The sequence below is a fragment of the Bos mutus genome, chromosome 4, assembly GCF_027580195.1.
Source record: "Bos mutus isolate GX-2022 chromosome 4, NWIPB_WYAK_1.1, whole genome shotgun sequence".
NCBI lineage: Eukaryota > Metazoa > Chordata > Mammalia > Artiodactyla > Bovidae > Bos > Bos mutus.
In genome coordinates, this window is record NC_091620.1 from 20,127,581 (window position 1) to 20,153,134 (window position 25,554).

The 25,554-nt window shown below is 43.1% G+C and overlaps 1 protein-coding gene across 1 annotated transcript; it reads left to right on the plus strand.

Annotated features, from left to right (window-relative positions):
* Positions 1 to 4,986: 4,986 nt before the first annotated feature.
* On the plus strand, positions 4,987 to 24,241 carry MKRN1 (makorin ring finger protein 1). Its single transcript, XM_070369181.1, has 8 exons — positions 4,987 to 5,352; positions 11,141 to 11,269; positions 17,584 to 17,810; positions 18,269 to 18,495; positions 20,409 to 20,623; positions 21,352 to 21,462; positions 22,020 to 22,158; positions 22,519 to 24,241. Exons 1-8 carry the CDS (start codon positions 5,135 to 5,137, stop codon positions 22,726 to 22,728), a joined length of 1,476 nt encoding a protein of 491 aa, XP_070225282.1. The 5' UTR covers positions 4,987 to 5,134; the 3' UTR covers positions 22,729 to 24,241.
* The last annotated feature ends 1,313 nt before the right edge of the window (positions 24,242 to 25,554 follow it).

Consider the following 25,554-nt stretch of genomic DNA (forward strand, 5'->3'; position numbering starts at 1 on the left):
AAAATGTTATTTCCCCACCTGATTGCTAATATCCCAAAATTTGATGGCTATTTTGGCTTGAAAGGGTATTTGCAGGCAGGGTCCTTATACATTGTTGGTGGGTCCGCATATTGGAAGATGCTTTCATCAAACCTGTGACTGTCACTGACCCCCATTCTCTTTGACTCAGCAATGCCAGTTCTAGGAATTTATCCTACAGACATAATCTCACATGTGCAAAATATCATATATAAAATATTAATTGAAGCACTAAAAGATTGTTAACAATTTATAGCCAAGGAGCAGAATGAGGGGTGAGGGGGTTAACTGGATGGAACATTCTAACAAGAAAGGAGGATTGGGATTCTGGTTAAAGTGACATAACAGGATTCTTAGTGAAGGCAGGCCAGGGCATGAGATATTACCTGAGATGGTGAAAGAAAGTGAAAGTGAAGTTGCTCAGTTATGTCCGACTCTGTGACCCCATGGACTGTAGCCTACCAGGCTCCTCTGTCCATAGGATTTTCCAGGCAAGAATACTGGGGTGGGTTGCCATTTCCTTCTCCAGGAGATCTTTCTGACCCAGGGATTGAACCCGGGTCACGGGCACTGTAGGCAGACGATTTACCATCTGAGCCACCATCTGATCAGATATGGAGGGGGATCTCATATACAGTATGGAGGATTCTGGCTAAACCAATTTAAGAGGATTCTTGCTAAAATTGTGGACATACAAACATTGATGCCTCATTGAAAAGTTTAGCAGGTCCTGAGCAGAATGTGGTCAAGGAGAGAATCTTTATCATGCCCTTTTCTACATCTAAAAATATTTAGTCACATGACTGTATTACTGTAGTGTTTTTTTTTTTTTTTTTTTTTGCCATGCTACACAAGGCATGCTCTATCTTAGTTTCCCCGGTAGGGATTGAACTTATGCTCCTTGCAGTGGAAGCATGGAGTCTTAACCACTGGACGGCCAGGGAAGTCCCATACAAGAAAACTCTTTTTCTATAAACCAAAAAGTAGCAAAGCATTTAATACAAAATAATTCATAGACTGTGGGAGAGGATACTTAGACTGAAAAAACCAGGGAACCATTGACCTATGTGAAAATATAAAGTGTTTTTACAGGAACCAAATCATTATTTAAACTCCCTTTGGAAAGAAAATAACAGGAAGATTGATATTGGTGTTTATGGTGTAGAGTTTCCACATTAAGATTATCAAAGTTTGTGCAACATAGTATCAAGTAGACCTGCTCAGGCAATAGAGTCCTCTTGGCTTGGCAGGGTGCCAGCCCTATCTGTTATACTTTCTTTAATTTTGTAGCACTCAGCAGACACCAATAAGTGGGATTGCTTCTGCTTCCTCACTCTGTGCTGCTGCTGCTGCTAAGTCGCTTCAGTCTTGTCCGACTCTGTGCGACCCCATTGACGGCAGCCCACCAGGCTCCCCCATCCCTGGGACTCTCCAGGCAAGAACACTGGAGTGGATTGCCATTTCCTTCTCCAATGCATGAAAGTGAAAAGTGAAAAGTGAAAGTGAAGTCGCTCAGTCGTGTCAGACCCTCAGTGACCCCAGGGACTGCAGCCTTCCAGGCTCCTCCATCCATGGGATTTTCCAGGCAAGAGTACTGGAGTGGGGTGCTGCCTTCTTCGTCCGCCACTCTGTAGTCTTCCCTTTTAAATTAAAAATTTCATCTGGGGGGAGCCTAACAGCACCAGTAGGGGAAGGAACACTAGCCTCACCGCTAAAATTCCCAAGATTCAAGCTCTCCTCCGTCACTCACAGCCTGTGTGATCCTACACAGCATCTCTGCCTGTCTCTCCAACTTCATCTTCTCATATTTAAAGGGGCAACATCTGTGCTTGTCCAACTTCAAAAACTTATTGTGAAACAAAACAGACAAGGTGGGCAAAAGGCCTTTGAAAAGCTCCAAGTATTGTTCTGATGTAGGGCTGCCAGATAAAATACAGGATTCTGAGTTGTAATGGAAATTCAGACAAACAGCTAATGCTCTATGTATATATCCCATGCAATATTTGGGATTATACTTACACTGAAACTCAATTTGTTATTTATCTGAAGTTCAAATTTAACTGAGCATCCTGTATTTTTATTTGCTAAATCTGGCAACCCTTTTTGCTATCATATAACAACATTAATGAAAACAATAGAAAACACTTACCTAGCGGTTACTACATCCAGGACTGTTCCTTGAGCCATATATATATATATGTATTTAAACTCATTAAATACTTATAAGGAAGGTGTACTACTAGACTTACTTCACCTGCCTTAATTAAGGCAGGAATTTGCCCAGTGTCACATGGCTACTATGTTCAAGCACTAAAACTTACTCATGATTCCTATATAACCTGTTTGGGTAGCATTGGCTCAGCAGAATCACTGATAAATGTTTGTGTGTGAAGAAATGCACAGATTGCCCTTGTGCTAAAATGTTCTCCTGGAGAAAGAGATGACTGTTTGTTTTGTTTCCCAATAAGACAAACATCATTATTCCTATTGGTATAGATGGTGAAACAAGGCATAGTAACTTTTCTAACATCAGAGAATTCTTTCACCCATAGCCCAAATATTTTATTGAGCAACTATTATATGCTGCACACAGTTCTAGAGACTTGTGATATAGCAGAACAAAATAGGCAAAGATCCCTGGCCTTACAGAGCTTATATTCTAGCTAGGAGAAACAGATCAAAAAAAAAAAAAAAAAAGCAAATTCTGTAGTAATTAGAAGGTGAAAACTATGCAATAAAAAATAGAGCAAAGACTTCCCTGGCAGTCCAGTAGTTAAGACGCCGCAATTGCACTGTAGGGGCACAAGTTCGATTCCTGGTGGGGGAACTAAGACCTCTCAGGCAGTGCAGTGTGTGTCCCCTGCCCCCCCCCCGCCCCGAGAAAAATGTTACTTAACAGGTAAACCCTAACAGATATAGGAACACACCTGTAGTCCAACAAAGAGGTTGACTTGCTGCAGCAGGGGAGGCCACATGGGGGAGGAAGGTGGGCATCTTGGAAAAGGGAGTAAGGAGGGGCTTCTCACAGGATTGAAGCTCTTTTTGGATAACAGCACAAGCAGATAGAAGACCAGCTCTGGGCTGGGTGCTGTTGTGAGGTGCAGCAGTTTAGGAACTGGGTATCTTATAAATCTTTGGGTGCTCAGGTAACAGGGAAGAGCCAAGTCTGACTCCATGTTGGATCTGATTCTTTGACTTAAACCTTGATTGTCATTGCTCTTGTTATAATCATACATTATGGCCTGCCTCAGGGAACCCTGCCCTCTGCTGAAAGTTAAACTAAGGTGGCTTGGTTCCACTCACTAGGAGACCATCTGACCATGCCCACCTGTCAATGGCTGCAAGAAAAAAAGTGATTAACACAGCCCCTCCTATTTTGCAAGATAAAGCTACTTTACTTCCTCACCTCCAGTCTCTCCCTGTTCTATAAAAGAAACGGGCATCCAGGCCCCCATAGGATGGTGTTTCAGGGGCCTAGTCTGCTATCACCGCGGTCCACAGGTGACACTTTCCTATTCCTGGCCTCTACACCTCATCTCCCAGTTTATCGGCCTGTCATCAGCAAGCGGATTGAGCTTGGACTCGGTAGTGGAGGGAGAAATGAAGCGGGGCTGGGCAAGTCATTAGTAAAATGCTGCATTTTCTCAAAAGGGGATTGTCAGTCATTTTGTAGCCATGCTGTGGCCTTGAGGGAAACATTGTTTTTTGTTGGCTTTGCCACTGTCCTGGTTTGTGTCTGTTGGGTACATTGTGGTCTGATTATCAGTGGGATGGATTTTCACTTTCTCAAGGTAAAGAGATTATTTAAAAAAGCAAATTTAAGGGCTTATGAAAACCGGTCACGATTTAGTATGCAGCATCTGAGTGGACCGAGGGCATTAACGGGGAGGTAAGAGTAAATACTTTTTAATTTTCCTAGTTTTAGAAATAACTCTTTGAAGCTGGGATATTTCAGACAGCTTTTATTATTCAATATCTATTAAAATTGTAGTGAAGCACACTGTTAAGGGTTTTACATGAACTTTAATAAGTTTCACAATCATCTTCAGAGATGTTGTGCTTCAGAGAGGTGTGCTTAGTGGCTCAGTCGTGTCCGACTCTTTGCGACGCCATGGACTGTGGTCCGTCAGACTCTTGTCCATTCGGATTCTCTCAGCAAGAATACTGGAGAGGTTTGCCATGCCCTCCTTCAGGGGATCTTCCCAACCCAGGGACCTTCCTGACCCAGGGACCGAAGCCAGGTCTCCTCCATTGCAGACGGATTCTTTACCATCTGAGTCACCAGGGAAGACTCTCTGGGGGGGTAGGTCCTGTTATTATTTTTAAATTATTTTTTATTTTACAGACGGAGAGGAGGAACACTAAGAGGTAAGTTAACTGACTCAAAACTACATTGTTAGGAATGAGCGATGGCCAGAGGTTAAGGGACACAAGCTGACTGCACAGCCTTTGCTTTAGCCACCTTGCTTTTTTCTTGGGTTGAGAGATTACACGGCTAACGGGAAGAACAGGAGAGAACATTTGTTAAAAGTGTTTAGTCTGGCCAGGCACTAAAAGCTCAGTGAATTGCCACATATAAAGCCTACTCGGATAAGGAAACTGAGGCTAGAGAGAATGGGTATCCGGGCCAAGTTCGTAGTTATGTTAACTGGTAGAGCCAGGAAAGTCTGGATTCAAACCCAGGACCCGCCGACCCCAATCCCAGTTCCGCCTCTCCACTGCACCAGCCTCTGCTGGGAAGGACTCCTCGAGGTGAGTGCCCTTGAAATGAGGACTTTGGTTCCCTAGGCGTGGAACCTGGGGGCAGTAGGTGGGGCGGGGGTGGGCACTTACCTGGGGGAGCCCGCCCTCGCCCCGCCCCTCCCGGGCGGAGCCGACTCGTCCACCAATCAGAGGGCCCTGGGGGCGGGCCGGGGTGGGTGCTCGGGCCCCGGCCCAGCAGTTCGAGCGGCGAGAGCGCTAGTCGACGCGACTCCGGGGCCGAGGCGAGCGAGCGGGCGCCTCAGTGTCCTTCCCCTCCCCACCCGTCGCCTGGCCGCCTTCTCCTCTCCGCGGCCGGACCGGAATTATGTGATCCCGGAAGTTCCGGCGCCATTGCTGTGTGGGATAAACAGTAATGGCGGAGGCTGCAGCTCCCGGAACAACAGCCACACCATCAGGAGCAGGAGCGGCAGCGGCGGCGGCGGCAGCGGCTTCCCCCACCCCTATCCCCGCAGTCACCTCGCTGTCCCCGGGGGCGGGGGGCGGGGGAGGCGGCAGCGACGGCGGCGGCGGCGGCGGCGGCGGCGGCGGCGGCGGCGGCGGCGGCGGCTGGACTAAGCAGGTCACCTGCAGGTGAGACGCAGAGCGGCCGGCGCCGGGCGCGGGGAGGGGACCGAGACCGCGGAGGAAGGGGGCGGGCGGCCGGGCGGGGGCGGGCGGAGGTGGGAGGCGAGCCGGCGTTGCGGTCCCCGCGGTCGCCGCGCTGCGTCAACCCCCGCCGGCCGCCGAGGCCCGGGCGCGCGGCCCCGCTGCGGAGCCGCCGCACAGCCCGCAGCCTCCCCGCACCGGGCCGAGCGGCGCGGCGCGCGCGGGGAGAGAGGTGGGCTGACTCCTCCCTCCTTTTATTGTCGCCGATCCCCCCACCCCAACCCCCGGCCTGCGAGCTCGCCGGTTCCAAAAGGGGTTTGGCGGTGTGGCCCGGAGCCCGCAGCCCTGCCGGGCCGGGGATCGCCGCCGCGGGGCCCGGCCGCCGGCCCCGCCGCCGTGTCATCCGTTTGTAACGTCTTCCCGGGTCTCTCGGGCCCCGCCCGGAGCGGGGAGCTTTTGTGATTTCTACTCTTGTGTGTTACCGGGCTGGGCGGTTCTGAGCTTTGTCTCCGAACCGAGTGCCGGCCCGGGGGGTCTTCTCCACCGCCTTAGGTGTTACGAACTGGCATTCCCGTTCCCCCCCCGGCTGGAAGGTGTCTTGTTTTCAAGTCCACGCGTCTTAAGGGAGTCGGGGAACTCGTCGCTCCGCAGGGAGACGGATTTTGTTTTGGGTTTGGGATGTGAGATGAACATATTTGAAAAAAATAAGTGATTAGTAGAGGACTGTTATGCGGACGTGTGGCTGTGCGTCTACGATAAGGGCATTTAATTGGATGTCGTACTTGAGTTTTTTTCTTAAGTGATCAGTAAGCGACTAGAAGCTTTTGTTTTTCTGTCGGTTGAAAAAATCAGTTGAAACGCCGTTATTCACCTAGGTGGGGTAATTTATATGCAGATATCAATACTTGAAAATATTTTTAATATACAGAACTCAGTGTCCTGGTATTAACAGGGGTGAAGCGTTCTCAGTGCTTAATATGATAAATTTAAGACATGAATGGTAAACTTAATTATTTTCAATAACGGGATAGAGAAAGCATAAAAGCTGTTTTAGGTAGCTTTTTTCACTTATCTGTAGATCTGAGAATACTCCTGCAGTATCCCAAAGAATGAGAATTTAAAAATTCCTATTCATGGAACCAGATCTTTGAGTCTGTTATTTGTTTTCTCTGCAGTGCTGCAATTGATTTACATGTGCTAGCTGAATCTTTTAAAATAAACTAGTGTAGTCTTTATATTCCTGAATTTTCTAGCCTTTTACCCTGCAGTTCCAGTCTGTCTGCATGCACTGAGAATAATCGTCCTTTAATATGTGGATTCTTTAAGAACTCCATGCAGTGCCTTAGTTTTTTCAATACACACCGACTCTAATGTCAGTTATTGTTTGGCTTTGAATACCCATCACTAGCTTGGCATTACTTTATATTACTTGTCTCATTATTATCCTGTTGTGCTGTGTCTGAGCTCAACTCAGGTCTGCAGAGAATGCATTGTCACGTCTGCACTTTACTTTCCTCTCTGTTAGAAACTTTCCCCTGATCTACTTCCCCTTTGCTAGTTCCTTACCAGTGTCATTAGAATTCAAAACAGCTCACTACACTAATCAATTCCTCTTTGCCTACCTTTAGATCTTTGAGTTTCTGAAATATTCTAGATCACTCCAGGACCAGCGTGAGTTTCTTGCACATGAACCCTAATAGATTAATATATTTATCAGATACAGGGTTAGACATGCCATTGTTGTTTTTCATATAAAGCAACCTATAGCTTTTACTTGAAACTGTTATCCAGTAAAAAAGTACAGACTAATTGATAAGTCTTGGGTTTTAATACTTGACATTACTTTCAGTTTAAGTACTAACATGATCTATTAAAAATCTTTCTGCTTTGTCTAGGGGAATACCAGATATATATTCATTCATTTATTGTGAACTTTGAGATTTTTGAGAACAGGGGCCCTATTTTATCATTTTATCTGTAGGGCTTTATTCAGTGCCTGGTATGTATATCTTTCTGGGACTAACCTCATTCAGTTATTCTATAAATAAGTATTTGTGCTTACAATGGAGACATAGAGCTAGATGTTGAAGGAAAGGCAGGAATGCACTGTATTATAAATATTTGCTTTGTGTTTGATAGCAAACTGTCCTTTGAAGAGAATTCAAGATAGTGCTGTGTTCTACTTTGAGTCTCTTTTCCCCTTGTATCTAGGAATTTGACTAGGGCTATTTTCTTCAAGGGTGTAATCCTTAGAAGTTGTTTAAATGTTGGAAATTTGTTTTTAATTGCTCAGAATCCTCTGTATTTTCTTGTTGGTTAGTCTTTTCTAAATATTTCTCTTAAAAATTCTATCTTATTGTGTTAATTTCACAGCTTAAAAACCTAGATATAGTTTTCCCAAAGAACTGTGTTATGCTGCCCCCACCAGGCTGTTCTGATAACTTTTATTAGAGGAATTCTGTAAAATAGAAATGCTGTTGCTTCTAGTTTTCCTGAATGTGGGGGATTAAAACAATGAAATTGTAACTTGCAAGTTGTAATTTTGAATTTAGACATTGCTAAATATTATGAGTACAGGTCCTTTAAAAGATAAAAGGCAGAATAAACCCTGGTTCTTAAACACCAGGAATTTACAGTCTGGTTTGAGAAATAGGGGAAGCCCAGGGTACATGTTCTTGTCAAGAATTAAGTAACAAAGTAAGAAATGTCACAGCAGATTAAGTGATTAACTGCCAACGTACTTAATATTCTGTAATTTCTCTCAACAATCCCAGATGCCTACCTATAAGTACTCTGAGGGTCTTGTTTGGTTCTCTTGTACCCTCACAAGCTGTTGAGGTTTCTTGTATGTATCTTGGTAAAAGTGCTTAGGTTTCCAGGAGGTACACAGTCAGGGATTCTAGTCAGTTGTATTTGTCTTTATTACTGGACAATGTCTGGTTGGCATCATGGAATCTTCAAGGCGGAAGGAAGCATAGAAATCCTGTGGCCCAGCCTCTAACAGCAAAGGCAAGCTCAGCCTGGACAATGTCATCAAGATGAATTTGGGTGATGGCTTTTGTCAGTGGCATTTAAAAAAGAAAAGTGCTTGTGTCTTGATTGGTTTTGTAATGGGAGAAATTCTTGGAAGAGTTGACATTTTTTCCTCTTTCTGTTGTAACTTACACTATCATGTCATAATCTCTTAGACATAGAGATGGGTTGGTAAGGAGGGATATCACTGTGAAGACTGAGAGGAAAAAAGGCATGAAAAACAAACCAGAAACCCAGACGGTATGTACCAAATGCCCCTGTAAAATAATGCTTAGTATTTGGCAGTGACTAGTTAGGGCTTGTATTCTAGTGTTTCCACTGATGTCACAGTATCAGGTGATCTTGTGTCTGCTTGAGTTCCTTTGGTGCTGCTAGTTCTGGATCTCAGGGGGTTATGCCATTGCTGAATAGTTCTAGTTCTCAGTCCTCACACTGAATCAGATTTATGACGTAACTTACCACATATATTTACTTTGCCAGGAGTAGTGCTGGAGGTTACTCCTTTGTCTTCTGGCTAAATTACTCCAGTTGCTTAAAATCTTACGGCATGACATCCAGGTCTTCTTTCCCTGTTGGTTGCCTTAGTCTTTCTTAACTGATTGGTTAAGTGTGCACCTTGGAAACAAATGTAGTCAGGGTGTTTGTCTGCTGGGACTGGGGAGAGATGTGGAAATGAACATGAGTACCAGCAAAGACGTTATACAATTGCTACTTACTGAACACGTGCTCATTTTTTAAATTTATTTTTAAGTTTTAAATCTCAGGGGAAACTAAGATTTGTGTAGGTGGTGCTCAGACAGCTTCAAAGCTTGCAGAAAGTTGCCCTATAGTTGTGCAAAAGTTCAGACCTTGTTAGATTGTTAAGCCTGAAAACAGTTGAAATTAGGTTAATTACAATTAGAATTTGACTTCCTGCTACTGTAGTCTTACATTTCCTTATGGACTGAAACCCTTGGGTACTTTAGGATCTTGCTAATTACAGCTCTTCCTATCAAGATGTTACATTTTTTTCTTTCTGCCTTTACATAGAAGGTATATATTTGCCAGTAATCTGAATAGAAGCTTTCACCTTTCAATTTGAAGCAGCCTTCTTCAAGGCTTCTTTAAGTAAATGTGACTGAATCTCTTTTCTATACATCATTCAATCCAGTGGACCAGTGGGGTACTTCCTGCTATTCTACCTTCCATCTGTAGATAACTGTGACACTTAAACCTAGGAATTAGGCACTTTCCCTTACTCTGTACCAGCTGTGTTGTCTGACTCTTCTCCGACTCTTGTGATCCCATGGACTGTAGCCTATGAGGCTTCTCTGTCATTTGATTTTCCCGGCAAAAATATTGGAATGGGTTGCCATTTTCTACTCCAGGCAGGGTATCTTCCTGATCCAAGGTGTCTCCTTCACTGGCAGGTGGATTCTTTATCACTCACTACTGAGCCACATGGAAAGAGCATATCAGCTGTACATAAATGCATATTTGGGCAGTTATGACTTGCCAAAATTAAATCTTCATAATTCTGTTCAAGAGAAAGAGACCAAGTCAGCGAGATAATGAGAGGGAGAATTGGGGGGGTGGGTTCTACTTATCAGAGTTACCTACAAAAAATAAGACCCTGTCACTTCCCTGATCGCTTTGTTACTTCAGATTTCTGCTTGGCCCCGGCCCCATTTTCAATTTAGTCTGTCAAAGGGAAGGTGTCCAAAATTGCATTTCTAGCTGAAGCTCCAGTACTTTGGACACCTAATGCGAAGGGCTGAGTCATTGGAAAAGACCCTGATGCCGGGAAAGATGGAAGGCAAAAGAAGGGGATGAGATGTTTAGATGGCATCACCGACTCAATGGATGTGAATTTGAGCAAACTGCGGGAGATAGTGGAAGACAGGGGAGCCTGGTGTGCTGCAGTCCATGGGGTCGCAAAGAGTTGGACACGACTTAGTGACAGAACAACAACAAAGCAAATTCCCAAGTCTTCTTAGAAACTGAGTCAAACTCAGTTTTTGGAAATTTCTAGTTAGCTACACATGTTCCCCTGTAAGACAGAGGAACAAGAGTGCTAAATGAAGGAGAGAACAAATGTTACTTATGTTCTCACATGTGGCTTTTAAAGAATTAAAATGGTTTCTCAGAGAACTGAAATATACAGTAGTCTGATCTGTTCCAGTTTACATTGTTTCTTTTTCCTTTTTACAGATAAAGCTGCAGATAAAAATTACGGCTAAAGTTAGTGGAAAACAAGCTATCTGTAGAACTGTAAATTGAGAGCAGTCGTCAGACAACCTGTAGAGACAGGATTAAGGATGACTTCAAAGTTTAAATTGGTGCCTCTGTCTACAGGCAGCCTTCCTGTGGTACCATTATAGATAATTTTCTGAGCATATGGTCTAGTTCAACTTTCTTTGTGTTTGCTTCTCATGTTTGTGTACAAAGAATATAAAAGAATATATTGCTAGTATAGAGTTAGTACTCGTGTGTTAGTGGTAGAATATATTGGCCATGGGGACTTACCAGTGGATAAGACTCCATGCTTCCAATGCAGGGGGCCTGGGTTCAATCCCTGGTTGGTGAACTAAGATCTCATGCCAGATCTAAGTCCGCACACTGCACCAAAGACCCAGTGCAACCAAAATACATAATAATAATAATAATAAAACAAAAGAGAGAGAAAAAAAAAAAAAGAGAATGTATCAGTCATGAATTGAGTACTGGCTTGTAATCCAACTTGTGGTTCTTTGTCTCACAGGTATTTCATGCATGGGGTTTGTAAGGAAGGAGATAACTGTCGCTACTCACACGACCTCTCTGACAGTCCATATGGTGTAGTGTGCAAGTATTTTCAGCGAGGGTACTGTATTTATGGAGACCGCTGCAGGTAAGAGTTTGTTTCCAATTTAGTTTTGTTTGGGGTGGATGGAGAGGTTGGGAGAAAAAACTGAGAGTAAAACATGAAATTCCAACAGCTTTGTAAATAATCGATTTAAAGTAGTACTGCTGTGTGGCTTGTTGGATCTTAGTTCTCTGACCAGGGATTGAATGTGGGCCATGGCGGTGAAAGCGCTAAGTCCTAACCACAGGACTGTCAGGGAATTCCCTGAATAGTACTTCAAAAAGTTCTCCTCCTGGTGGCTCAGAGGTTAAAGTGTCTGCCTGCAATGCGGGAGACCTGGGTTTGATCCCTGGGTCAGGAAGATCCCCTGGAGAAGGAAATGGCAACCCACTCTAGTATTCTTGCCTGGAGAATCCCATGGACGGAGGAGCCTGGTGGGCTGCAGTCCACAGGGTCACAAAGAGTCGGACATGACTGAGCGACTTCACTTCACTTAGGAATGTTAGCACATTCTGATAGATAGATCTCTCTCTCATCTCTCCAATAGATAGATCTCTCACTTGGAAAGAATGTATTATTACATTTACACAATGTGTTTGTAATATTTAGTTTAAGTAGTGCCTGAGGAGCATGTTGGGCAAACCTAGGAATAAAGTGTGGTAAAGGCATGTTTGTTAATGGTATTTCCTCTTCAAGACCAAGAATAAGGTGCATGTTTGACCAGTTGGGACTGGTTTCAGTTCTCTTTTAGATAAGAATTATGGAGAGAAAATGGGATCATAGGCATTTGGGACAGTGTATTAGGTTACTACTTAAGAGGGCTTGTCATTCCAACTAAACTTCCCTAAACCACCTGAGCTTGCAAGACTAAATTATAAGCTGACATTATGGAAAATGCTTTAGCAGTGTCTGGCTTCCTAGAATGGTGGAGAACCAAGAGACGTCAGCTGCTAAGTACTCTATCCTTCATTGAATTGGCACCATAGTCTTATCAAATTGTAATTCAGCAGCAGTGGGTTCTGCTAGCCATTGGGTAGAGCTAGTTTACAAAATACCTAGTAGTATTAGTTTTCTATTGATGTTAAAGAAATTACCCTGAAATTTAGCAGCTTGGAAACAGTAAATATTTATTATCTCATGGTTGCTGGGGTCTGGAATCTGGGAGTGGCTTAGCTTGGTGAGTGGTCCTAGCTCAGGCTCTCAAGAAATTGCAGCCGAGATTTCAGCCGGGCTGCCAGCATCTGCCATCCTCTGCAAGTCTTGAGTGGGGGCTGGACCACTTTGAAGATGGCTCACTCATATATCTTAGTTCCTCTCCTGGTAGACATTTCCCTTGGGCTGCTTTAGTGTTCTCACATTAACTTGTGCCCAGAGTAAGTGATTCAAGAGAGACATCAGGGCTGAAGCAACAATGCCTTTTTATGGCCTAGTCTCAGAAGTCGCAGGCTGCACTTCCACTATATTCTGTTTATTACAAGCAAGTCACTGGACAAGGGGAAGGAAATTGGGCCATACCTGTTGAAGGGAGGACCATCACTAGAAAAGATATTTTGACAATGTCATATCCAGTTTTAGCAGAAAAGAATTGTGTCAGCTATGGGGGTTCAAATGCTTAGAGTTCAAAAGACTAAGAAATTATTGATGAGCAGGATATATTGATCTTAGGTTACCTCACATCTTTTTTACTAGGAAATCTAGTTAAGAGGAGAGAAAAAGGAAAAGTTTCTTTCCATGTGGTCTGTCATTTTGCCCTCTGCTAAATTTTTGCAGTTTTGCTGGAAAGGAAAAAAATGACACTCCCCCAAAAGAAAAAAAACTAAAACTAAAGAACCCAGATATGTCTTTTGTAGTCACAATATTAAAGAGGGCAAAAGTTACAAATCTGTCCTACCGGAAATGAGCGATTGCTCCTTTGTAGTAGGATGGTCCAACTTAATTGTAGGGCAGTTGTGTTCCTTGACTAGGCAGTCAGTTCAGAGACCTTATCAACTATAGAGAGGAGTTGAACATGGATGAGAGTGGAGATGGACTCTGAGGTGCTGAGCAGAGAGATAGAATATAGACTGTGGATGAGTATGGCTGGTAACAGATGAACCTCTTATTTCAGAAGAGGTACCCCTCTGATTGGACCGTACAGCTGAAATGTTTGGGAAATAAGGTTAAACTGAAGAAATCCGAGCTAAATCTCTTGTGTTAAATCAGCTTATTTTTCAGGGACCTCTGCCAGCCCCAACAGCATTCTGTGTTCTCCTTGGGACAACAGTATAGAAACTCATCTTCCGCATAACTCTGTATTTAGAGTGGGCTTCCTCGTGGGAGACAATTTTAGTTTTCTTTTTAGTAAGGGTATGCAGCTCCCTTTTAGGGAGAATGATCCTGATTTGAGCTGGCTTTAGAGCTCTTAGGATAAAGTGAAAGGAATTAGAGAAACCTATATCCTAATAGTGTGCCTGAGAGGAAAGTTTGGTGACAACTGTTTGGCTGATACAGGTGATTATTAAGAGCTTGATTATAGAATAGCTAAGGAAGGAGTCTTATGGGCTTGTTCCAGGACTGTTTCCTTGTTAAAAATTGACTTGGGGGATTAAGCCTACTTTTCACTCTTACTATGTAGGGTTTTGGGTTTTTTTTTGAGAAACATAACATTTTAATAGATGAAATAAATACTCCAGTACATGCAAGGTAGAAACTTGACATTGGAGGTGGGGGAAATATCTCTTATGTAGGGACCTTCTTATACAACCTGACCGATGTCCAGGGATTTCAAATAATTTAACTCCTCATAAAGGCAGTAGTTTATAAATGAAAGATAATACCCTAGTTCCAGCAATTCAGAAGTGTTGCTGTATTCATTTTGTGTGACGGGGCCCTGTTATTTAGTGAGGCCCCAGTTCTTTGTTGCTCAGGACTGTTGTCCAAAATCTAGCATCCTTCTTGTTCAGTCTCTGTCATGTCCGACTCTGACCCCATGAACTGCAGCACACCAGGCCTCCCAGTCCTTTGCCATCTTCTGGAGCTTGCTCAATTTCATGTCCATAGAGTTAGTGATGCTATCTAACCATCTCATCCTCTGCCACCCCCTTCTCCTTTTTCCTTCCATCTTTCCCAGCATCAGGGTCTTTTCCAATGAGTTGGCTGTTCACATCAGGTGGCCAAAATATTGGATTTCAGCATCAGTCCTTCCAATCATGGTTGATTTCCTTTAGCGTCCTTAGTAAGTGCCACAGAACTCCACGTCATTGTTTCTAAACACCCACTTGGGAAAGGGACAGGATTGCCTTTGACAACTATGGTTATGGTAGATCTTGTTTCATTTAGAGAGTTTTTTGTTTGTTTTGATTGGACAGCGTGCGAGATCTTAGTTCCCCTACCAAGGATTGAACCCTTGCTCCCTGCAGTGGAAGCGTGGAGTCCTAACCATTGGACTGCCAGGGAATTCCCCTTTGGAGGAGTTTTCACTGTAGACCCACTGAATTCTGTACATTAAAAGCTTAAAAGGCAGATATCAAACCTCACAAGGGTGGGGTGGTGTGCATTGCAAGCCAACAAGATGAAGAAGTGTTATTCTTTTGTGTAGAAGAAAAATTAAACAAACTTCCTTCGCTGGAAACTGTATCAGAGTACTCTTAGCAAGATATAAAAGGAAAACACAATATTGGTTTCAGCGTTGTCTCAGCATTAATCCCCCATTCAACACTTCGGCTAAAAAGGATCAGCGATTCTGTGATAATTCATTAAAGAATTAATTTAATAACGTTAACAAAGCCACTATCATGACTGTGAATCCAGTAGATATGATTAGCTAGGGCTGGCAGACTTTCAGTATGGGGCCGGAGAATTAATATTTTTAGCTAGGGAGGCCATATGGTCTCTTGTAGCACAAAAACAACCCTAGATAATACATAAGCTAATAGTGTGGCTAGGTTCCAATGAAACTTTTATTTTGGGACACTGAAATTTAATTTCATGTCATGAAACGATCTTTTTTCCAACATTTAAAAATACCAAAACCATTCCTAGCTCCAGTTGGGTTTGACCTGAGGCCTGTAGTTGGCCAGTTCTTCATTCTTTGAAGAGCTCTCTGCTTCCCTGAACCATTAGCTTTTAGCAAATTCCTTTCAGAATAGGAGTCTTGCTTTTTCTTTCTTAATTTATTAGTTCTTTCTTGTGCTCTATCTTTCATGGTGCTTACTTACAAATTTTTACTTCAGAAGTATATTTAATAGAGATCTATTCTGCGCTGTTTACAAATGTGAACCTTCTTGCTAATATTCTATGCTATCAAAAATATTATACCTTGTTGATTCCTTGATAAACTTACCCTAAAACCAAAATGGACTCCTTTCAAAAAACTTTGGAGTGGGACTTGCTAGTGGTCCAGTGTCAAAGACCTCGCACTCCAATGCAGGGGCACCTGGGTCTATCCCACATGCTGCAGTGAAGACCCAGCTCAGCCAAATAAATATTTTAAAAAAACAACTTTGTCGTATTTGCAATTTGATAGATGATGATGAGCATTCTAATTGTTTTTTAAGTAGATGTTTGAGTCATTTACTCTGAAATTCTTCAAACGAGTATGGCAAAGGAGAAAGAGCAGAAACTAAAATATGGGCATTGAAACTAGTTCTTAGACCCTTTCGCATCTTGACATTTTAGTTTTACTTAATCCTTTAAAACTTCCTCAAAGCCCTGAAGGCTATCTTCATTGGTGAAGCTGGCATCTTAATTCCAAAACCTGGGTTCTTTTCTAAGTTAAAGGCTGTGAAAGTAATTAAAATGTGAGGACTGGGGACTAGATTTCTAAGGTTCCCTAAAGCTCTAAAACCTCAGAGCAATGCTGTTCAGTAGAACTTTGTATAATAGCATGAATGCTTTCTATCTGCTGCCCAGAAAAGGAACTGCTAGCTACGTGTGACCACTGAACACTTGAAAATGCAGCTAGTCCAAGGACCAAGGAGCTGAGTTTTGAATGTAGGTGTAAATAATTAGATACAGCTACTGGCTGCTCTGTTTTATAGGGCAGGTTTGGAGTCACATTAGAGCTAGAACACTACTTAACACGTCCGTCATCTCTAATATATTTTTGATGATGAAGTGAGACTGTCCAAGCAAAAAAGCATATTCATGATCTTTAGCTTCATAATTCCAGCCTTGAATAAATGCACTGGGCTTTTGTGGCTGATACCAGGATACTCAAAGTAGGTTACCTAATGCTTAAGAGTTGAAATAGGAGGGTTTGAGATAACATAATGATAAAAACCAGCTCAGCAAATGTTTGCCATGTTAAAGAGCAGTCTTTAGTTAGAATGTTTTATCTTTTAGATGTAAACACAGACACTTGTAACACAGATGACCCATGGTTAGTGTTGCCAGTGAGTTAATTAATTTCAAGAACTGCTAGATACATACTATACATTATAACAGTTTATGGATTGTGTTAGCCAAAAAGTTGGTTCATTTTTTCTGTAAGATGCTATGGAAAAACTGAGATGAACTTGGCCAACCCAGTAGTACGTTCATCATTAATTTCTTGTGTCTGAGTGAATTTCACAGCCTAAAATATCTAAGAATTGTGAGGATTCTTTCAGGCAGCAAGGTTGGAGATGAGGTTCAATAATTTTACAGATGACAAGGAATCAGGAAATGCACAGGGTAAGAGTTCAGAAAAGTAGGTGAGTGGATGGATGTAGGAGAAAAGGAAATACACATTGCATATTTTATAAACACTGTTTCTCCCTTTTAGTATTGGGAGCATTTTAATTTATGTATTGGTAAAATGGCCCACATTTTTACTTGTTGGATTTGAGTGTCAGTCTTGCTTTGCTTAATCAGTCAGTTTTGGCTGCATAGTCTTTTTTTAGCAGAGTTGCCATGGTAACGATAAATTATCAACTCCTGAAACTCCTAATAAGAGTGGAATTTGAGGGGTAATAGATGGTCTACAGCAGGGGTGGCTGAACTATGGTTTGTAGGGTACATGTGACTGGGTGCTGTTTTTGTAAAGTTTTATTGGAACACAGTCACGAACAGCTGTTTAGATAATGCCATGGCTGCTTTGGAACTACGGTTACGGACTTAAATAGTTGTGACATTGGCGGTTTGACCTGCAGAACCCTGAATCTGTATGGCCTTGCTGCTCAAACTGGTCCCTGGACCAGTGGCATTAGTATCCTGTGGGGACTTGTCAGAGACATGCAAAATTAGGGGCTCTACTCCAGACTCAGAAATTAGCTATCTGCCTTTTAACAATTTCCCACATGATTCACAAGAACCCAAGGACAAGACTGGGAATGTATATTCCATCTAGAGGCTTCTGGTTATACAGTGATGGCTGACTTTGTAAATTTTTTCTTTTTAAGATATGAACATAGCAAGCCACTGAAACAGGAAGAAGCAACTGCTACAGATCTAACTGCAAAGTCATCCCTTGCTGCTTCCTCAAGTCTCTCATCAGTTGGACCGACTGTTGATATGAATATGGGCGAAGCTGAGTCAAGAAATTCAAACTTTGCAACTGTAGGAGCCGGTTCAGAAGACTGGGTGAATGCCATCGAGTTTGTTCCGGGGCAGCCCTACTGTGGCCGGAGTAAGTATCTTTGAAGAAGAAAAAAGAAGGCTGGAGAGTGTTTTATCAATTAGCTGAGTTTTACAACTTTCCTGCTTCCAATTTTCATATTTAGCCTAGTCTTAATATTCTTAAATTAGGTCACCTTAAAAGAAAAAAAAAAACAGATGGAGCAAAAGAAACTTCTTGACTTTCAATAGTGATGAATGTAGAATGTTTTGAAAATGGATCTTTATCTCCTTTAATCAGTACAGTTGTAATACATTCAAAAGCTTTTTTTAAAAAGTTTTTTCTTAAACAAGGCTAATCTTGGAAATATTAGTAGCAAAAGACATTCATGTCTTTCAAGAGTGGGGGATTAGTTTCAATAGACTATTTTGGAGTTTCTCTTAAGTTCTTTTTATCTTCTTTAGCGAGACTAGTTCATGTATCTGCCTTAACCGTTTTGGACCTTTACCACCCTCTTAAACATTTTTCAGCTGCCCCTTCCTCTGCTGAAGCCCCCCTGCAGGGCTCAGTGACCAAGGAAGATGCGGAGAAGGAGCAAAGTGCAGTGGAGACCAAGAAGCAGCTCTGCCCCTATGCTGCAGTGGGGGAGTGCCGCTACGGGGAGAACTGCGCGTACCTGCACGGAGACGCGTGTGACATGTGTGGGCTGCAGGTCCTCCATCCCGTGGATGCCGCCCAGAGGTCACAGCATATAAAAGTAAGTCGGAAGGAAGCATGCACTCTAACAGGCGTCTGTTAGAGTGTCTTTGCCCTTTCACAGCATTGACAGCTCATGTCAAAGAGACAGTGGGTGAATCAAATGGTTTTCTTTAAGTAGGAGTGTTTCCCTTCCTGGCATTCTTGACTGTTTTATCAGGAATTAGGCTTTTAGAACCTCAGATTATGGGCTTTTTTTTTTTTTTTTCCTCCCCCCTTTTCTTTTCTTCTTTTTTTAAAACAATAGCTTTTCTGAAATTCAAGTTCCACACAGCCTACTCTTCTAAAATGCATATTTCATTGGTTTTTAATACAGTTGCATAGTAGTTCAACCATGATCACTATTCTCTAATTTAGGACATAACTCCTTTAGTCTGCATTCTGCCCTTCCTCCAGCTCCTGGCAACAACTCATTTACTTTCTGTCTCCATGGATTTTTTTGTTTGTTTTGGGAATTTCCTATGAATGGAATCATATGTGGCCTTTTGTGACTGGCTAAAACAGTAGCATAATGTTTTCAGGATTTGTTCATGTTTTAGTGTGTATCAGTACTTAATCCTTTTCTTGGCTACATAATAATCCTCTGGATGGCTGTGTGACATTTTGTTTTTCCTTTTGGATTGTTTCACCTTTTGCCCATTAAGAATAATCCCCTGAACAGTCATGTATAAAGTTTTGTGGACATACATTTTAATTACCTTAAGGTTGCTAGGTCATATGGTAACTCTGTGCTTAATATTTTGAGCAACTTTTTCCCAGTGACTGTACCATTTTACATTCTCATTAGCAGTGTATGACTGTTTCAGACTATGGTTTTAAGCCCATTTGTATCTGTGAGTATACTGTATTGCAAACCTGATTAGAGGAAATTTTGCTTCTAATCATAATCATGTCTGTTTAATAAAAATAAATTTGGTTGTGAGGGTGGGGGTGAAGCATGGTATAATAACTAGCATGTTTTTTATAGAATAAAATATGTGTAGTTTAATGTTATGTCAATTATACCTCATTTAAAATAAAAAGTATGTGATGTCCACACAGAAACGTGTACTTGAGTGTTGATAGCATTATTCATAATGGCTCCAAAGTGGAAACAACCAAAGTATCCGTCATCTGATAAATGGAAAAACTAACTGGTCTCTCCATACAATGGACTGTTAACCAGCAATAAAAAGAAATGAAAGTCATATATTCTACAACATAGATAACCTTGAAAATGTAGTCAAGTGAGCAAAACCAGTCACAAATGACCAGATATTTTTTTATGAAATGCCCTGAATAAACATATCCACAGATTTGTTGTTGCCTAGAACTGAGGGTGTTAAGGGGAAGTGACCACTGTGGATTTGGAGTTTCTCTGGGGTAATGAAAATGTCCGGAGACAGACTGAGGTGATGTTTGTATAACTCTGCATGTACTGAAAACCATTTCATTGTACACTTTGAGTGAATGCATTATATGGTATGAAATTATATATCTCAATACTGTTTTATTTTGGATGTGAGGCTTACATGCCTGGCACATAATTGTTACCTAATAAATGTTCATTTCCTTCATTCTTATTTTCTGACAGGTGGCAAATTAGAGTCTTAATCCTAAGTACATTTTCCATCTAGAAATGAGTACATCAACAAACAATATGAAAAACAGCCTGTAATGTGGGTGACTGCAGGGTTGAGTTGCAGGATAGAGAAAACTAGGTAATTCTTTAGTTCCTGAAGTTGAGTCCTTGGAGTTTGACTTGACAGTATCGTAAGGTCCCTTGATATCCGCACACCTGTACCGCCTGGTTAAACAAAGCTGTTTCTGATGTCATTGGGAACAGTTCTCTTTTCAGTTGGCTCTCTGAACAGGAGTTCTTAGCAGTCTCTCATGATTCCACGCCCTGACTGCTCCTCTCTGTCCACTCTCTAGTCCTGCATCGAGGCCCATGAGAAGGACATGGAGCTCTCGTTCGCGGTGCAGCGCAGCAAGGACATGGTGTGTGGCATCTGCATGGAGGTGGTCTACGAGAAAGCCAACCCCAGCGAGCGCCGCTTCGGGATCCTCTCCAACTGCAACCACACCTACTGTCTCAAGTGTATTCGCAAGTGGAGGAGTGCTAAGCAATTTGAGAGCAAGATCATAAAGTGAGACTCCTCCCCAATCTTCGTTTGTGCTTTCTATTTTGGGGAAGAATTTAGTATCTTGTGCCAACTTTCAGCCAGATGGACCGCATTTAAATGCATGCATTTTATCTCGAAACTGGGGTATTCTTCTAATTGGGAGTTCTTCTTTGTATTTCAGCTAGCTTCTAGATTAGTTGGTATTATCTACTTTTATTTGAACAAGGAAAACCCTATGTATCAGTTAGTAGAATCTTCGTGCTTTTTTCTGAGGAGATTGTGTTTAATGGATTAGCCAGTTTAGGCTCAGAGAAGAAGCATATCTAGCTCTGAATGTATGTTTCCTGGCATTTTACATTTTCCACTTTCCTATTCCATCCATTAAGCTAGCCAATATTCCACCATCCTTTAAAAATTGTTCTCATAACTGAACAAAAACTACATAATCTAAACAGAGCAAAGTTACAAGAAATAAATTTATTTAAACGAAAGAAAAAGGAGTCTGTGTGAAATGTCTTCTTTTTGTTGTTGTTTTTTTTAACCTAAAGTTATTTTTTTAAACGAACTGGCTAGCCATTGAGTTGAACTTACAAAAAAAGGAAATGGTCAGTTGTGTGGGACCCTTGCAGGAAGTGCCCATTTGCCTTTCAGTTAAGTCTTTAAATCTGGAGGTGACACACCAGGGTGTGTCCTTGAAGGAGAGTGGGCCTGTAAAGGGGAATTTGCATTGCAGCCTGTTCATTGTTTCCCAGGTCCTGCCCAGAATGCCGGATCACATCTAACTTTGTCATTCCAAGTGAGTACTGGGTGGAGGAGAAAGAAGAGAAGCAGAAACTCATTCAGAAATACAAGGAGGCAATGAGGTATGAGCACTGCAGCCTTTTCTCAAGCTCAGATCCCAACGTGTCGCTTGGGCTCACTTTGAAAAGAAACAGTGCTGCATTATACACTCCTACCTCCTTCCTACCCTTTCTTTTACTTCCCAGTACGGTTTGTCACCCCGATGACGTTTACCCGGTGCGTATCTTGCTGTAACACAGTCGCTGGGGTGCACGCCCAGGGGCTGTGTTACAATGACGCCTGCACTGCTGCTGTGGCTAACGCCCCGGGAATGGGGTCTGCCTCATCCCGAGTCTGTGTCATGGTTGTCTTACTGTATTCTTGTGTGTGGGCCTTCTCGAAGGTTCTTTCTCTGCTGGATCTGCGATTCTAGGGCTGTTAAACGGCTCGACTTGAACAGTTTCTGGTTCTAGTCAGTGTTTTCATGCGATAGCACACACGTTTAAGAACACACCTCGGGGAGGGCTATTAACAGACGTACCGGTTCTGTTCTCTCCCCATTTTAAAGAAACCCCGGATGATAGTCGAATACAGACCTGAAATCCACCGTGAGTAAGGGTTGCGCTATTTTCCTTTCCAGCAACAAGGCGTGCAGGTATTTTGATGAAGGCCGTGGGAGCTGCCCATTTGGAGGGAACTGTTTTTACAAGCATGCGTACCCTGATGGCCGTAGAGAGGAGCCACAGAGACAGAAAGTGGGAACATCAAGCAGATGCCGGGTAACTCTCACTGTTCTTTCAAAGGAGGGGAAATACCACACGCTGAGCCTGAGGCCCGCACAGATAGGGGCAGGGGACGGTGAAGGCCCAGGTCTAGGAGCGAGAGCCTAGAGGATTAAAGGAGGAGACCAACCTCAGCAAACCGGGAGGGCTATGAGAGGAAAAGCTAGAACGCTTAAGGCTCTAGACTAAACGGTGTGCCGAGTAACCAGCGGGGAGGCGTTGGTAAAAGTCGAAACCCTAAATCAGAAGTCTTGGTTCGTCATGCCCTCTGGTGTGCTGGACATTTTGCCTTAGAAACCACAGCCTAGAAGACGCTGCCCGGCAGTGCCACCCCTATCACGGCCTTGTTTTTTACAGGCCCAACGAAGGAACCACTTCTGGGAGCTCATCGAGGAACGAGAGAACGGCAACCCTTTTGACGATGAAGAGGAGGTTGTCACCTTTGAGCTGGGCGAGATGTTGCTTATGCTCTTGGCTGCAGGTGGGGACGACGAGCTGACAGACTCTGAAGACGAGTGGGACTTGTTTCACGACGAGCTGGAAGATTTTTATGACTTGGATCTATAGCAGCTCGGCGGGGCGCGTGAACTGGTCTGCCAAGCCTCAGGCAGCAGCGGGCCTCGGGGGTGGCGGTCGCGCCCAGGCCGCTCTCCTAGGCAGGCCTCTCAACTCCAGGTGCTGTCGTAATCATTTTTACCCAGGGCCTGTCTTCTCAACCCCTCACCTTTCCCCAAGGAGTATGTTGTTTTCTCTGTTTGAAAAAGTTACAAAAATAAATCTGAAAGTTAGTTTTTTTGTAACATGAATTTAACTGTCAGACAGTTAGTGTAGGTTTGTCGCGTCACGTTTTTCCACCAGATCCACACAGTTCGAGGGGAGCGTGCCTGGATTTCCAGGACTCATTTTGGAGGACCCCGGGTTCAGAAGTATCAGCACTGGCCCCTGCTTTGGGGGGTCCAGGCAGCGGGGTGATGGGTGAAGGATCTGAACTGTAGCAAGTAGCTGCCTCCTGCTCTAGACTTGGGAGGTGGGTACTTGGTTTCTGGTAAAATCTGCACATGTGTTTTTCCGTCTGGTCTCTGTCCTGTCACCCCTGCCCTGTGCACTCGTCCTGTGGTTTTGGTCTCTTTGTTTCATTGCACACAAGTAATACTACTACTGGGCAACCAGAACCAGGTGTGAATGTATTTGAGATTTTTACCGTCTTTAGCGTGATAGGAAAACTGTGAAAGAACACATGTAAGATGGGAGTGGAAGAAAATAATGCAGAGTTGGAAGCTGACTACCCAAGGCTGAAGGACTTGGGATATGTGAGTGTGAGTGCGTGACAAGCTTCCCATCCCTGCACAGATGCAGTGTTTGTAGCCTTAGCGAAAAAACTCGGTTTAGTGGTTTCAGCCTCGTGTGGCAAATAGATCTTAAAGGACAAAGCAGTTTATTGGTAGCTGTTAATAGAGCAGTGCTAGCTCTGTATAAATAGAGAAATGGGCTTAGCCACAGAAGTGCAAACTACCTGGTTATCCCATGTGTTAACACGACCTAGGGCTTGGGTCCACAGTTGTGTTTAATGTACGATCTCCTAGACTTCTCAGTCCAGGCACTTTTTGACAAACTTTTGTCCTCATTTGAGGCGTTTTTTTTGTCAGGTTTTGTGTTCCTTTTTTGTGGGTATTTGCCTCATTCCATCCCCAAGCTTTGCAGCTAGACAGTGAGATTCAAAACTACGTTCTAAGGCGTGTCCTGTAATGGAGTCATTGGTTGACAGTATAGTAAGTCAGGCTTTTCCACTAAAAGGGGAAAGAGAGGGTGGTAATCCAGAAGATAAGCTAATGTTAAATTGTTAGAAGAATTCCTCGATCGGAAATTTTAGCTTTGCGTTTTGTTGCTCTTTCCTGAAAATAACTTGGAGGTGCCCCGGATGTGTCCATCTACTGCTCTGATGCCTCGGATATCACTCGTTCTTTTCATTTAAAGAAAAAAAGATAAAAACAAAACAGTAATTGTTGCAGAGGTCTCTGTATTTTGCAGCTGCCCTTTTGTAAGACGCACTTTTCCCAAATAAAACAATTTTTAAAACCCATGATTTGGCTTCCTGTTTTGTGTAATGGGCCGTTCTGAAATGTGCAGATTGTCAAAGTGTGCTACTTGTTTCTTGCATCGCTTCTTGGATCAGTTCATCCACGAGTCAGATTTCTGTGAGAGAAGTTGGCATCTCTCCTAAAAAAACATCTAGCCTACTGAGAAATGTTGGAGAGATAGAGGGCAGCCTTACGGTGGACTTGGGATATGTGAGTGTGAGGGTTTTGTATTTTAGAATTTGCAAGGCTAACGCTTAGGCCTCCTTTGTTGGCCAGAGGCACTGCCAGTTTCTGCTGCCATCCTCTGGTAGCTGAACTTGCTTAGGATCCACACATAATGGTGTTTTTGTTCCTAATTCTATTATATACTTTTTTCTTTTTTTGCCGTATCTTGCCACTCTCGGGATCCTAGTTCCTTAACCAAGGATTGAACCTGGACCTTCAGCAGTGAAAGTGTGTAGTCCTAACCATGGGACTGCCAGGGAATTCCCTATATGAATTTTTTTATTGATAAAAACCCTTCCACCACTCCCATGGAAGACCTTAAGTAACCTTTTACAGTGCTTATTTTGTAAAATAGTTCAATATCTATAATTAAGAGTAAATAATTGTATTGCCTATATTAATAATCCATGCGATTTGAAAATGTTTCCCCGTCTAGGAATTGTGTGATGGCAACTTAACTATAGTCCTGATCATAGCTGGAGATCCACTGAGGAGTCTGTTTCTGTAAACTCCCTTCTGGTGGATCTTCAGCTGAAGCTGTTCCCTTCCCAGAGTACTCAGAGTTCATACTGATGAGGCCTTGCTGGGGACCACACATACTCCCAGAGGGATGCTAGAGGGGCTCGGAGGTGAGGTGGAAGTGGTGGGGTTTCTGGGAGGGGAGAGGGAGACTTAAACCTCTGGTTTCTGGTGCCAAAAAGTAGGAAGAGGCTTATCAGTAGCTGCCTTGTTGGCGTGTTAGTCCATTTGGGGAGAATGGCTTGGGCATGACCCAGGAGGTGGTAATAGCTGGAGTTCAGGTGGGTTGATGTCTGAAGCAGCTTTTCCTTGTGTCTTTGTGGAAAAGATGGTGGAAATTTGTGTATAAGCCAGCCCTTCATTCGTGTTGCTACCCTGTCCCTGCCTGCACCGAGAGAGAACTTCTGTGTGCTTGTTAAAAGGTTGGGGGAACATGGCTGGAGGTGTGGGGGAGGGAAGAGGGATGCCATCGACAAAGGTATTGTGGGCGGCCTCGGTTGTGCTCTTGGAATCGAGTCTGCTTTCTGGGTGCGTGCTACGGTTGCAAAGAGCATCTAACTTTCGTGGGCTG

Coding starts and splice junctions, on each gene's coding strand:
- MKRN1 (XM_070369181.1), top strand. CDS start 5,135: ATGGCGGAGGCTGCAGCTCCCGGAACAACAGCCACACCATCAGGAGCA. Junction 11,270..17,583: donor ATTTATGGAGACCGCTGCAG/GTAAGAGTTTGT, acceptor TTTCTTTTTAAG/ATATGAACATAGCAAGCCAC. Junction 20,624..21,351: donor TTTGAGAGCAAGATCATAAA/GTGAGACTCCTC, acceptor ATTGTTTCCCAG/GTCCTGCCCAGAATGCCGGA.